This window comes from Salmo salar, chromosome 04 (genome assembly GCF_965601325.2).
Source record: "Salmo salar chromosome 04, fSalSal1, whole genome shotgun sequence".
Classification (NCBI taxonomy): Eukaryota; Metazoa; Chordata; class Actinopteri; order Salmoniformes; family Salmonidae; genus Salmo; species Salmo salar.
The window spans coordinates 36,524,679-36,540,372 of NC_138294.1; the positions used below are offsets into that span (position 1 = coordinate 36,524,679).

At 44.4% G+C, this 15,694-nt stretch overlaps 1 protein-coding gene across 1 annotated transcript; it reads left to right on the forward strand.

Moving 5' to 3' along the window:
- Window positions 1-2,627: 2,627 nt before the first annotated feature.
- pgap2 (post-GPI attachment to proteins 2) lies at window positions 2,628-9,744 on the forward strand. The gene is given in 6 exon segments (NM_001140982.2): window positions 2,628-2,969; window positions 3,306-3,474; window positions 4,020-4,269; window positions 4,506-4,612; window positions 7,366-7,474; window positions 9,112-9,744. Coding segments are annotated over 5 exon segments (765 nt in total). The 5' UTR covers window positions 2,628-2,969; window position 3,306; the 3' UTR covers window positions 9,243-9,744.
- The last annotated feature ends 5,950 nt before the right edge of the window (window positions 9,745-15,694 follow it).

The following is a 15,694-nucleotide window of genomic DNA, read 5'->3' on the forward strand; positions in this document are numbered from 1 at the left end:
ATTGTGCTTTTTTTGCAAATGCGCTTTTGTTAAATCATCCCCCGTTTGGCGAAGTCGGCTGTCTTTGTTAGGAAGAAATAGTCTTCACAGTTCGCAACGAGCCAGGTGGCCCAAACTGCTGCATATACCCTGACTCTGTTGCAGAAGTGACCCATTTTCCCTAGTTAAAAGAAGTTCATGTTAGCAGGCAATATTAACTAAAGATGCAGGCTTAAAAATATATACTTGTGTATTGATTTTAAGAAAGACATTGATGTTTATGGTTAGGTACAAGTTGGAGCAACGACAGACCTTTTTCGCGAATGCGCACCGCATCGATTATATGCAACGCAGGACAGGCTAGATAAACTAGTAATATCATCAACCATGTGTAGTTAACTAGTGATTATGATTGATTGATTGTTTTTATAAGATAAGTTTAATGCTAGCTAGCAACTTACCTTGGCTTCTTACTGCATTCGCGTAACAGGCAGGCTCCCCGTGGAGTGCAATGTAAAGCAGGTGGTTAGAGCGTTGGACTAGTTAACCGTAAGGTTGCATCCCCAAGCTGACAAGGTAAAAATCTGTCATTCTGCCCCTGAACAAGGCAGTTAACCCACCGTTCCTAAGCTGTCATTGAAAATAAGAATGTGTTCTTAAACCGACTTGCCTAGTTAAAAAAAAAAAAAAAATATTATAATTATAATTTTCAAAAAAACAAATAAATTAAAAACAAAATTGGCAAATCGGTGGCCAAAAATACCGATCACCGATTGTTATGAAAACTTGAAATCGGCCCGAATTAATCGGCCATTCCGATTAATCGGTCGACCTCTATAGCCTATGAATGAAAGTTACAACGTTGGTGCACACAGGTCGAGAGACAAATTTGAGGTGACAGACAGTGACGACACATGGACACATGACATTCAATACCGCCTTGCAAAACTCTTGTCTGCAACTGTTTCTCCGCTGTTTCCGAACTGGTCACGCGTGCACCTCAGCCACGCTCAAGGTCCTAAACGATATCATAACTGCCATCGATAAAAGACAGTACTGTGCAGCCGTCTTCATTGACCTGGCCAAGGTTTTCGACACTGTCAATCACCGTATTCTTATCGGCAGACTCAACAGCCATGGTTTCTCAAATGACTCAAATGCCTCGCCTGGTTAACCAACTACTTCTCAGATAGAGTTCAGTGTGTCAAATTGGAGGGCCTGTTGTCCGGACCTCTGGCAGTCTCTATGGGGGTACCACAGGATTCAATTCTCGGGCCGACTCTTTTCTCTGTATATATCAACGATGTCGCTCTTGCTGCGGGTGATTCCCTAATCCACCTCTACGCAGACAACACCATTCTGCATACATCTGGCCCTTCTTTGGACACTGTGTTAACAAACCTCCAGACGAGCTTCAATGCCATACAACACTCCTTCCGTGCCTCCAACTGCTTTTAAATGCAAGTAAAACTAAGTGCATGCTCTTCAAACGATTTCTGCCCGCACCCTCCCGCCTGACTAGCATCACAACTCTGGATGGTTCTGACTTAGAATATGTGGACAACTACAAATACCTAGGTGTCTGGCTAGACTGTAATCTCTCCTTCCAGACTCACATTAAACATCTTCAATCCAAAATTAAATCTAGAATCGGCTTCCTATTTCGCAACAAAGCATCCTTCACTCATGCTGCCAAACATACCCTCGTAAAACTGACTATCCTACCGATCCTTGACTTCGGCGATGTCATTTACAAAATAGCCTCCAACACTCTACTCAACAAATTGGATGCAGTTTATCACAGTGCCATCCGTTTTGTCACCAAAGCCACATATACTACCCACCACTGCGACCTGTACGCTCTCGTTGGCTGGCCCTCGCTTCATACTCGTTGCCAAACCCACTGGCTTCAGGTCATCTACAAGACCCTGCTAGGTAAAGCCCCGCCTTGTCTCAGCTCGCTGGTCACCATAGCAGCACCCATCCGTAGCATGCGCTCCAGCAGGTATATCTCACTGGTCAGCCCCAAAGCCAATTCCTCCTTTGGCTGCCTCTCCTTCCAGTTCTCTGCTGCCAATGACTGGAACGAACTACAAAAATCACTGAAACTGGAGACACTTATCTCCCTCGCTAGCTTTAAGCACCAGCTGTCAGAGCAGCTCACAGATCACTGCACCTGTACATAGCCCATCTGTAAATAGCCCAAAAAACTACCTCACATATATACCTAATATACTGTATTTATTTACTTATCTTGCTCCTTTGCACCCCAGTATTTCTACTTTGCACATTCATCTACTGCACATCTACCATTCCAGTGTTTAATTGCTATATTGCATTTACTTAGCCACCATGGCCTATTTATTGCCTTACCTCCCTTATCCCACCTCATTTGCACACATTGTATATAGACTTGTTTTTCTACTGTATTATTGACTATGTTTGTTTACTCCATATGTAACTGTGTGTTGTTGTATGTGTCGAACTGCTTTGCTTTATCTTGGGCAGGTCGCAGTTGTAAATGAGAACTTGTTCTCAACGTGGTTAAATAAAGGTGAAATAAAAAAATAAAAACATAAATAAACTAATTGCTTGTTGGGCGAAACAACGCCGCCTGCTGGAGGGAGACAGATTTTCCACCGAGTTGTGCCTTTCCTTTCCTCTCTGGTTTAAATTATACCAATTTAGCTGTGCGTGGAGGACCTTCTTCCGGGTGTAGCTCATACTATTTTTCCATTAGATTCAACCAGCTATCAGATTACTAAACTATCAGCACAGTATACTCACACCACTGATAACGATTACTTTACACTAACTAGTTACAGATCTGAATTTGAACGACCTCTGAGAACCGGTAGCTTGTTACCTCTTGACTTTAGCCAGCTAGCTAACGCGTCTTAACGTTAGCCATAATGGTCGTCTGGTGGATGAGGCCGGGTGGAAGGCTATGAAATCCAGCTCCTAGTCGGGATAGCTTGGGGGAAAGCCAGGTAGGCTACCGTGTGTTGCCATACTAGTTATATTAGGTTGATTTATTATTGTGGTTCATTTCAAAATGCATTTCAGAGCCGCTAACTAGCGAATATTCTGTCATGTTAACCTAACGTTAGATGGCTAACTGGTACGGCCATCATTTGCCGCGCATGCGCCGATGGTCGGCCATAGTCGCTAGCTGGTTATTGAAATACAGCAAATAACGTTATGTAGCTTTTATTACTCTACTAGCCAGCTGTCCATGTTAAAAATAAAGTAGCCAAACAGTTGTCAATGAAGGAGCTCGGCTAACGTTAGCTGTTCCATTTGTTTGGGTGATGTTTTGTTGGCAGGATGCTGCAGGGACTGTACGGAAGTCTGGATCGGGACCAACCGCTAGTCCGGCTTCCTTTCACGGACTTTGCCGTTGGGACTGTCTTGCTGGCTCTAACCGGTCTAATAGCCTGCATCGTCATTTCTCTGATGTTCCATTTCGATGAGTCTACCAATACCCACTGTCAGGTGAGTAGTTCACCTCACTCTCGGTCTGTGTCTTTCTGTCTTGTCTCTCTCTCTGTCCATTGACACTTCCTCTCAATGTTTTTGACTAGGGAGGTGTTCCTATTTGTTTTATTAGTCCATTGTTGTTATTGTCCCAAAATGTATTAAATGTCAGCATTCAAGATATTTAACTTTTAAAATACATAAATATAGCAGGTATGATGCAAAATGTATCATACCGGCTGTATTTTGAAAGTTAAATATCTTGAATGCTGACATGTAATACATTTTGGTACAATAACAATGGACTAATGAAACAAATACCAAAATATACTTTTTGGGTGGAATTTTCCTTTAAATAAGGGCCCATGTTGCACTTTGATAAATGCAGTATTAGCTTAGCTATATGCAGAATGTTCTACACTACATATGCTACACTACTGGTAATACTGACAATGTGTGTGTATCGCATAAATAAATACAGCATTGTAGAACATGCTACACTACATATACAAATAACACTCCATTGGCTGACCTCTCCTCCTGCTGCACCTTCTCTCCACCAGGTGCCCAACTACCTCCCCTCCATCAGTGCGTCTATCAGTCTGGTCCCAGAGCGCTATATATGGAGGTTCTGTATCGGCCTGCACTCGGCCCCTCGTTTCCTGGTGGCTGCGGCCTACTTCAGCTTCTACCGCGGACGGTTTGCTAAGAGCTTCCCTGACTTGGCCCTTAGTGTCCTGGCTCTCTTAGCTGCCCTGGCTGAGAACGTAGGCCTGCTGTTGCTCACCTATGTGTCCTCTACTGAGACCTACAGTGAGTACCGGTAGATGCACACGTGCACAAGCATGCATCAAACATACATGCACACACACACACACTGCTTTGCGTTCCAAGTTAGGACATGGGCTAATGCATCGTACACATGCATTCATACACCCTGCATTAATGTCCATTTCATTTTAGCGTAAGTGACAGATGTGTATTGTTATCCACTGTATTATGCGCTGGTGTTTTAGAGTTACATTCACTGCTGGGTTTGTGTTCGGCAGGTGTTCACAAGAACGGTTTTATCACGTTCGCTGCCTGCTCTCTCCTGCACATGCTCATTACCTGCAGACTGTGGCAGGTGATTAAGAAGTTCAGTCTCAACCCCGAGGTAGAGTACACACCCTCATTCCCTCACCTTACCGTGCGTGTGCCTGCGTGCATGTTTCTTATGTGTGCCTTCGTATTGCCATTCCTCTTCAGTCCTCGAGTACTAGTGTAATCCTCGTTGTGTTATCCCACTTTTTAAGACTCGTCATAAATGTCTCAACATCCTACTAAAGAAGCTGCTGTTCATTCCTGTACTTGGAACAGGACCCTTTTTTCATTTTTAAATTGGATTTTCAGATTTTATTGAACAGATAGTGAAAGAGGATGACAGTGGGGTAAGATATATATATATATATCTCTTGAATGCTGTAGCTCAACACTGTCATGGGGTGGTGAGAAAGGGTCCTGTTCTCTGGCATGGCTGCTGTAGCAGTAATGACCCAGCCTCTGGCACACGTCTACAGTAATGGCGTAGGTTTGAGTCCGGCCTGCTATATCTATCGATAGATCGATAGATGGATAGATAGATATAGTAGGCCGGACTCAAACCTACGCCATTACTGTAGACGTGTGCCAGAGGCTGGGTCATTACTGCTACAGCAGCCATGCCAGAGAACAGGACCCTTTCTCACCACCCCATGACAGTGTTGAGCTACTGTTACCAGGGACCCTATTAATAAAGAGTCTAGGATCAATTATGCCTTTTGATCATAATTAATATAATTGGACAGAGAGACCTGATCCTAGATTAGCATTGCTGCTTTGAGATGCTTTTTGAATACCAGAGCTCATTATGGACACACACTAATCTCTGATAGCCTTTCAACACACATTGAGCCACAGTTTCAACACCAGCAAACAGGTGTGGAAATTAATTTATAACCACACACAGAACTATGATGGTGTCACCCGAGGTGTACAGTTGAAGTCGGAAGTTTACATACACCTTAGCCAAATATGTTTAAACTCAGTTTTTCACAATTCCTGACGTTTAATCCTAGTAAAAATTCCTTGTCTTAAGGTCAGTCGGATCACCACTTTATTTTAAGAATGTGAAATGTCAGAATAATGGTAGAGAGAATGATTTATTTCAGATTTTATTTCTTTCATCACATTCCCAGTGGGTCAGAAGTTTACATACACTCAATTAGTATTTGGTAGTATTGCCTTTAAATTGTTTAACGTGGGTCAAACTTTTCGTGTAGCCTTCCACAAGCTTCCCACAATAAGTTTGGTGAATTTTGGCCCATTCCTCCTGACAGAGCTGGTGTAACTGAGTCAGGTTTGTAGGCCTCCTTGCTCGCACACGCTTTTTCAGTTCTGCCTACAAATTTTCTATAGGATTGAGGTCAGGGCTTTGTGATGGCCACTCCAATACCTTGACTTTGTTGTCCTTAAGCCCTTTTGCCACAACTTTAGAAGTATGCTTGGGGTCATTACCCATTTGGAAGACCCGTTTGCGACCAAGCTTTAACTTCCTGACCGATGTCTTGAGATGTTGCATCAATATATCCACATCATTTTCCTCCCTCATGATGCCATCCATTTTTGTGAAGTGCACCACTCCATCCTGCAGCAAAGCACCCCCACAACATGATGCTGCCACACCCGTTCTTCACGGTTGGGATGGTGTTCTTCGGCTTGCAAGCGTCCCCGTTTTTCCTCCAAACATAACGATGGTCATTATGGCCAAACAGTTCTATTTTTGTTTCATCAGACAAGAAGACATTTCTCCAAAAAGTACGATCTTTGTCCCCGTGTGCAGTTGCAAACTGTAGTCTGGCTTTTTTATGGAGGTTTTGGAGCAGTGGCTTCTTCCTTGCTGAGCGGCCTTTCAGGTTATGTCGATATAGGACTCGTTTTACTGTGGATATAGATACTTTTGTACCTGTTTCCTCCAGCATCTTCACAAGGTTCTTTGCTGTTGTTCTGGGATTGATTTGCACTTTTCGCACCAAAGTATGTTCATCTCCAGGAGACAGAACGCGTCTCCTTCCTGAGCGTGGTGAGTATAATGACTGCGTGGTCCCATGGTGTTTATACTTGCGTACTATTGTTTGTACAGATGAATGTGGTACCTTCAGGCGTTTGGAAATTGCTCCCACGGATGAACCAGACTTGTGGAGGTCTACAGTTTATTTTGTGAGGTCTTGGCTGATTTTCTTTTGATTTTTCCATGATGTCAATCAAAGAGGCACTGAGTTTGAAGGTAGGCCTTGAAATACATCCACAGGTACACCTCTAATTGACTCAAATTGTGTCAATTAGCCTATCAGAAGCTTCTAAAGCCATGACATAATTTTCTGGAATTTTCCAAGCTGTTTGAAGGCACAGTCAACTTAGTGCATGTAAACTTCTGACCCACTGGAATTGTGATACAATGAATTATAAGTGAAATAATCTGTCTGTAAACGATTGTTGGAAAAATGACCTGTGTCATGCACAAAGTAGATATCTTAACTGACTTGCCAAAACTATAGTTTGTTAACAAGACATTTGTGGAGTGGTTGAAAAATGAGTTTTAATGACTCCAACCTAAGTGTATGTAAACTTCCGACTTCAACTGTATGTGTTTGAGTCCACAGCTTATGTATTGTTAGTGTGTGGCTTGGTCTGTTTAAAGCAGGGGAAGTGGGTTACACACACTGGGACCAACCGAACTACCCTCACCAGCCTGAGGCACTCTGAAGTCACTGTTGCACCACCACCTGTTATAGCTACATTTTAACCGCTCTGTTTGTCTCCATCTCTTTCTCCCTCTGTCTCAATCTCTCTTTCTGTCTGTCGGTGGCTCTCCTCCTCTTTCTCTCCCAGGAGATCACGTCGTTTCGTTGGAAGGTGCGTCTCTTTCTCTTTAATGTCAGCTTTTGTTTGGTCGCCGCCTACTTTTACAGACGCCACAACAAGTACTGCGAACCCATAAGTGAGTTTTGCATCCGTATTGGAACCCTATTCCCTATATAGTGTACTATTTTTGAACAGATCTCCACCCATTCTTTTTTATTATGCCCCTCTTTCCTCTCTGCTCAGTCAATCAGGTCCTGATAATGTAATGTTTTCTAATATACATCACCCTGTAGTAGAGGAAGTTTGAGTAGAAGTTGTCTGTGTGTTTAGGGCTTTGTTTCTCCATTTCCCTCATATCTTTGTCAACCCCGGCTTTACCAGTAATGATAGCACCAATACTACAGTTTGAGACCTCCGCTCCTTTCACCTCCACCCCAGCTGGTTTCTCTCTCCTGTCTCTTCTAGTGTACACATTCTCTCTACTCTTTTGTAACATGCTATGTATATCATATGTCGGAATGTACAGTACATTATTAAAAGTATGTGGACACCTGCTCGTCTAACATCTCATTCCAAAATCATGGGCGTTAATACGGAGTTGGTCCCCCCTTTTGCTGTTGGAGTTGGTCCCCTCCACTCTTCTGGGAAGGCTTTCCACTAGATGTTGGAACATCGCTATGGGGACTTGCTTCCATTCAGCCAAAAGAGCATTAGTGACGGCTGGCCTTGATGTTGGGCGATTAGCCTGGCTCGCAGTCGGCATTCCAATTCATCCCAAAGGTGTTCGATGGGGTTGAGGTCAGGGCTCTTTACAGGCCAGTCAAGTTCTTCCACACCAATCTCGACAAACCATTTCTGTATGGACCTCGCTTTGTGCATGCATGGGTGCATTGTCATGCTGAAACAGGGAAGGGCCTTCCCCAAACTGTTGCAACAAAGTTGGAATCACAGAATCATCTAGAATGTCATTGTGTGCTGTAGCGTTAAAATGTTCCTTCACTGGAACTAAGGGGCCTAGTCCAAACCATGAAAAACAGCCCCAAACCATTATTCCTCCTCCACCAAACTTTACAAACTTTGCCAAACCCAGATTAGTTCGTCGGACTGCCAGATGGTGAAGCGTGATTTATCACTCCAAGAGATAGCGTTTCCACCACTCCAGCCAACGCTTGGCGTTGCGCATGGTGATCTTAGCCTTGTGTGCGGCTGCTCAGCCATGGAAACCCAGAACAGTTCTTGTGCTGACGTTGCTTCCAGAGGCAGTTTTGAACTCGGTAGTGAGTGTTGCAACCGAAGACAGAATATATTTACGCGCTTCAGCAATCGGCGGTCCCATTCTGTGAGCTTGTCGGTCCTACCACTTTGCGGCTGAGCCGTTGTTGCTCATAGACATTTCCACTTCACAATATCAGCACTTTCAGTTGACTGGGGCAGCTCTAGCAGGGCAGAAATGTGATGAACTGACTTGTTGGAAAGGTGGCATCCTATGACGGTGCCACATTGAAAGTAACTGAGCTCTTCAGTAAGGCCATTCTACTGCAAATGTTTGTCTATGGAGATTGCATGGCTGTGTGCTCGATTTTGTACACCTGTTGGCAACAGGTGTGACTGAAATAGCCAAATCCACTAATTTGTAGGGGTGTCCACATACTTTGTATATACTGTGTGTCTCTCTCCTTCACTCAGACAAGTGACTGATAACTGACTGATGTCTCATCTCATTTACTCCCTGCCTCTCTATTTCCCCCTCTCCCTTCCTCCCTCTCCCTCCAGTCTACACTCTGTTTGCTCTATGTGAGTACCTGGTGGTGCTCTCCAACATGGCCTTCCACATGACGGCATTCTGGGACTTTGGAAACAAGGAAGTGATGGTCACCACTCCAGCAGAGGACAAACGCTATTGAAGACTGAGCGTGACGGAGGACACACCCCTACTTTTGTTAGTTTTTACCCTGTTATTTAGAACCTGATGGACAACTATAAAAGCACAAAGCAAGTTTATTCACCCAAAGGCTCAGACAGCTGAACAGACAAAGACATATTCACACAAGTACTGGTATTTAACCCTTTCTCCTATGCTGAACAGCCAATACACCTCTTTTGCTATACAGAAGATTAGTGATATCTGTTCTTCCTCACTTCATCTAACCTGACCTCGGCCCAAATTCCTCACTCCTCCCCAACTCACGGCTATCCTTGTACCAGACTGTGACCCTTCTCCTTTCCATAGGATACCTGATGTCTAACAATAACATGTTCTGACGGAACGTAAACGTTCTACATTCCACTCTCTCCCTCAGTAACATGAATATGGATATTTCATATTTCAAGTTTATAACCCATCAGTTCACCCTTTGAACATTATCTCCATACTGTTCAACATTAAATAAACTTGGAAATGACTTCTAAATAAACAAACCATGTTAATCAAACATGACCAGAAAATCAAACATGATTAATATTCACAGTTGATTATTATGTTTATAAATCCAAGACTTATGGCCTCTGCTCTATAATCACACTTTTGACTTTCCCCATTTCAGCTTCTGGTTCCTAAGAGATTGATAGCACAAGACTTGAAAAGCAAAAAGAAACACAAGACATAACAGTATTACTGTGTTAAGCTGTGCATAATTATATATGCAAAGACTCTCACTCTCTCTTTGCCTGACTCTATGCTTTCAGGATACTTTTTCTTCTGGGTTCCACAAACATGAAGGCCCTAAAAAACCTCCTCATGCTTTCACCCAGTATTCCCCCTGTCAGGCCACAGGTTCCAAGAGGTGTTCCCAAGCCATGTCATTTTCACTTTGTTCCCCACCTCCTTCCTCCATAGCCACTCAGTATACACGTGCGGTGGCTTTAATCAACTTTACCTCATCTTGAGGTAACTCAGCACTCTATATATGTTTCACATCAATGCCCTCAGAAGATGATATCCCAACAGTGCTACAGCGACTTCTGTGAGAATAGCTATTGCTTGGAATCTGTCTCCTATTATCTTCATAGTTTACTGATAGGTCTACAACTGAACCTTATAGATACTCCCTACCTATCTCCCAACTCATATCCGGTTCCCTAGCCACCAACATCCCCAATGACCTCCTGTGTTCTGCTACAGTCAGTACCTATGGATAATACTTCCCTGTGCTCAAGTTTGGTACACAGGGACGTTGGTAGACACAATATAAGTAACCTAATTCATGTCCCTCTAACTGTTTTGAATACCTCTGCTGATCCTACAGCTATTGTATGCAGTAATCATGAGCCTGTTATACTGTTAGCATTGAGGCGGTGTGCCCTAGGAGGAAGTCCACCGTGTGCAGCTCACCCTGCACAAACAGATGACATTCATATTCTGACTATCTCTGAAACTCACTTAGACAATACATTTGATGATACAGTGGTAGTAATACAAGGTTATAACATTTATAGAAAAGACAGAAATGCCAATGGTGGAGGTGTTGCTGTTTATATTCAGAACCACATTCCTGTAAAGATTAGAGAGGATCTCATGTTAAATAGTGTTGAAGTAATATGGCAACAGGTTCATCTGCCTCACCTAAAGCCCATTCTGGTGGGAAGCTGCTATAGACCACCAAGTGGTAACAGTCAGTATCTGGATAATGTTAAATACTGTTGAAGTAATATGGCTACAGGTTCATCTGCCTCAACTTAAGCCCATTCTGGTGGGAAGCTGCTATCAGATGTGTTATGGCTTCACACCCCTGCTATATTGTGGATGAAGAGTTACCTGTCCAACAGAACAGAGGGTGTTCTTTAATGGAAGCGCCTCCAACATAATCCAGGTAGAATCAGGAATTCCCCAGGGCAGCTGTCTAGGCAGCTGAGTAAAGCCAATGTGTCTGTGTTTGCTTAACAAAGAGTTGCAGTTAGTTTCAGAGTGGGTGGCAAGGAATGAGTTAGTCCTAAATATTTCTAAAAGTATTGTATTTGGGACAAATCTTTCACTAAACCTCAACTAAATCTTGTAATAATTAATGTGGAAATTGAGCAAGTTGAGGTGACAACTGCTTGGAGTAACCCTGGATTGTAAACTGTCATGGTCAAAACATATTGACAGCACCATTAACATGGCAGGTCCTATAGGCCCTAGTTTTGTCGCACCTGGACTACTGTTCAGTCGTTTGGTCAGGTGCCACAAAAAATAACTTAGGAAAATTGCAATTGGCTCTGCACATATTCCAAGATTTCGTAGCAGTTGGACGTGTGTTTTGTCCCGTGTAAATATAGTTTTCCTCTTTTTTTTTTTCGTATATATTTTAATCTCACTTTCCATCTACGGACTGAATATACTCTCCTGCAACCCGCCTCACCGAATGTGGTATGGATCTGCTATTTTTATACTTTAGAACCGGAACCCCCATCAGAAGCTAGCCAGCTAACTAGCTAGTAGTCAGTTAGCCTCTGCTCGTGCTCTTCACCGTTAACTCGGACACCAGCCAGCCTCAACACAGTCAATACCTGCCAGTCTGCACAGCGCAATATCAACCCAGAGCATATCGGACTGCTTTTTCTCTACCACATCTCCGGATTCCTACCGCAAGCTCTGAACCTTTACACCGGCTCATCGCAGCTAGCTAGCTGCAATCTGAGTGGCTACTCCTGGCTAACGTCTCTGTCCCAAAGCAAGCACCAGTTAGCCTTGAGCTAGCCTCGAGCTCGGCCCATCTCCCGTCTAGCCGGAGAGGTCCACCAGCAAATTCTTGGGCTGCAATACCTCTATTGCCAATTGGCCTGGACCCTTTACTGCCGACACTGAGCCCTGTCGATCCATCACCACTGGTCTGTTGACATAATCGTCCGAGGTGGTTTCAACAGGCTCTTTCATTGCGACGTCGCCGAAGGCCCATTCCGCTATCCCCGGCCCGCTAGCTGTCTGAATCGCCGTGTCTCCAGCTCGCCTAGCGTGGTAGCGACTACTGAATCAGGCTCCCTGACTTACCTATTGCTACTCATTGGACCCTATGATCACTCGGCTACACATGCCTCTCCCTAATGTCAATATGCCTTGTCTATTGCTGTTTTGGTTAGGGGTTATAGTCTTATTTCACTGTAGAGCCCCCAGCCCTGCCCAATATGCCTTAGATAGCCCTTTTGTCCCACCCCCACACATGCGGTGACCTCACCTGGCTTATCAGGTGCCTCTAGAGACAAAACCTCTCATCGTCACTCAATGCCTAGGTTTACCTCCACTGTACTCACTTCCTACCATACCCTTGTCTGTACGTTATGCCTTGAATCTTCCACGCCCAGAAATCTGCTCCTTTTACTCTTTTTTCCGAACGTACTAGACGACCAGTTCTTATAGCCTTTAGCCGTACCCTTATCCTAGTCCTCCTCTGTTCCTCTGGTGATGTAGAGGTTAACCCAGGCCCTGCAGCCTTCAGCACCAATCCCATTCCCCAGGAGTTCTCATTTGTTGACTTCTGTAACCGTAAAAGCCTTGGTTTCATGCACGTTAACATCAGAAGCCTCCTCCCTAACTTTGTTTTATTCACTGCTTTAGCACACTCCGCCAACCCTAATGTCCTAGCCGTGTCTGAATCCTGGCTTAGGAAGGCAACTAAAAATCCTTACATTTCCATCCACAACTACAACATTTTCCGACAAGATAGAACTGCCAAATGGGGCGGAGTTGCAATCTACTGCAGAGAGAGCCTGCAGAGGTCTGTCATACTATCCAGGTCTGTGCCCAAACAGTTCGAGCTTCTACTTTTAAAAATCCACCTTTCCAGAAACAAGTCTCTCACCGTTGCCGCTTGTTATAGACCCCCTTCAGCCCCCAGCTGTGCCCTGGACACCATATGTGAATTGATTGCCCCCCCCCCATCTATCTTCAGAATTCGTAATATTTAGGTGACCTAAACTATGCTTAACACCCCGGCCGTCCTACAATCTCAGCTAGATGCCCTCAATCTCACACAAATGATCAAGGAACCTACCTGGTACAACCCTAAATCTGTAAACATGGGCACCCTCATAGATATCATCCTGATCAACTTGCCCTCTAAATACACCTCTGCTGTCTTCAACCAGGATCTCAGCGATCACTGCCTCATTGCCTGCATCCGCTATAGGTCCGCGGTCAAACGACCACCCCTCATCACTGTCAAACGCTCCCTAAAAACACTTCAGTGAGCAGGCCTTTCTAATCGACCTGGCCCGGAAATCCTGGAAGGATATTGACCTCATCCCGTCAGTAGAGCCAGCTTGTTTGCTCTTTTAAAGTGCTTTCCTCACCATCTTAAGTAAGCATGCCCCATTCAAAAAATGTAGAACTAAGAACAGATATAGCCCTTGGTTCACTCCAGACCTGACTGCCCTTGACCAGCACAAAAGCATCCTGTGGCATTCTGCATTAGCATCGAATAGCCCCCGCGATATGCAACTTTTCAGGGAAGTCAGGAACCAATATACTCAGTCAGTTAGGAAAGCTAAGGCTAGCTTTTTCAAACAGAAATTTACGTCCTGTAGCACTTATTCCAAAAAGTTATGGGACACTGGAGAGTAAGAGCACCTCCTCCCAGCTGCCCACTGCACTGGGGCTAGGAAACACTGTCACCACCAATTAAATCTGCAATATTCGAGAATTTCAATAATTTTCCCACCTGGCTACCCCTACCCTGGCCAACAGCTCTGCACACCCTGCAGCAACATGCCTAAGCCCCCCTGCTTCTCCTTCACCGAAATCCAGACAGCTGATTTTCTGAAAGAGCTGCAAAATCTGGATCCCTACAAATCAGCTGGGCACGACAATCTGGACTTTCTAAAATTATCCGCCACAATTGTTGCAACCCCTATTACTAGCCTGTTCAACCTCTTTCGTATCGTCTGAGATCCCCAAAGATTGGAAAGCTGCCGCGGTCATCCCCCTCTTCAAAGGGGTTGACACTCTAGACCCAAACTGTTACAGACTTATATCCATCCTGACCTGCCTTTCTAAAATCTTTGAATGCGAAGTTAACAAACATATCACAAACCATTTCGATTCCCACCGTACCTTCTCCACTATGCAATCTGCTTTCCGAGCTTGTCATGGGTGCACCTCAGCCACACTCAAGGTCCTAAATGATATCATAACCGACATCGATAAAAGATATTACTGTGCAGCCGTATTCATCGACCTGGCCAAGGCTTTCGACTCTGTCAATCACCACATTCTTATCGGCAGACTCAACAGCCTTGGTTTCTCAAATGACTGCCTCGCCTGGTTCACCAACTACTTCTCTGATAGAGTTCAGTGTGTCAAATCGGAGGGCCTGTTGTCCGGACCGCTGGCAGTCTCTATGGGGGTGCTACAGGGTTAAATTCTCTGGCCTCGGACTCTTTTCTCTGTATATATCAATGCTGTCACTCTTGCTGCTGGTGATTCCCTGATCCACCTCTACGCAGACAACACCATTCTGTACACATCTGGCCCTTCTTTGGACACTGTTAACAAACCTCCAAACAAGCTTCAATGCCATACAACACTCTTTCCGTGGCCTCCAACTGCTTTTAAATGCTAGTAAAACTAAGTGCGTGCTCTTCAACCGATTGCTACCCGCCCGCACGGCTAGCATCACTACTCTGGACAGTTCTGATTTAGAATATGTGTACAACTACATACCTAGGTGTCTGGTTAGGCTGTAAACTCTCCTTCCAGACTCACATTAAGCATCTCCAATCCAAAATTAAATCTATAATCGGCTTCCTATTTCACAACAAAGCCTCCTTCACTCATGCTGCCAAACATTCCCTCGTAAAATTGACTATCCTACCGATCCTTGACTTTGGCGATGTCATTTACAAAATAGCCTCCAACGCTCTACTCAGCAAATTGGATGTAGTTTATCACAGTGCCATCCATTTTGTCACCAAAGCCCCATATACCGTAAATTCCGGACTATAAGCCGCAACTTTTTTCCCACGCTTTGAACTTCGCGGCTTAAACAATGACGCGGCTAATATATGGATTTTTCCCGCTTTCAAATTTGTGGGTCCTGACAGTGTGGAGCATGTAAAAAAATCCACAATCATCAACGGGTTTCGAAAGGCTGGACTGCTGCGTGTTGAAGAGGGCTCAGCGGGGGATTTGCCTCCGGATGAAAGTGACGAGAGCGACAATGAAAACGATCCAATATCAGATGAAGCAATTCTGAGGCTATTCAACTCCGATACCGAAGGAGATGGTTTCAGTGCACAGGAGGAGGAAGATAGTGACCAATGACTTTCTTGGTAGGCTGTTTACTGCCTACAAGCCGTGTTTCGTTAAAGCCTATTTATTTTTGTTACAAGCCGTGTTTCGTTAACGCCTGTGTAAAGTTCATTTGTTTCAATGTACCGGTAGGCA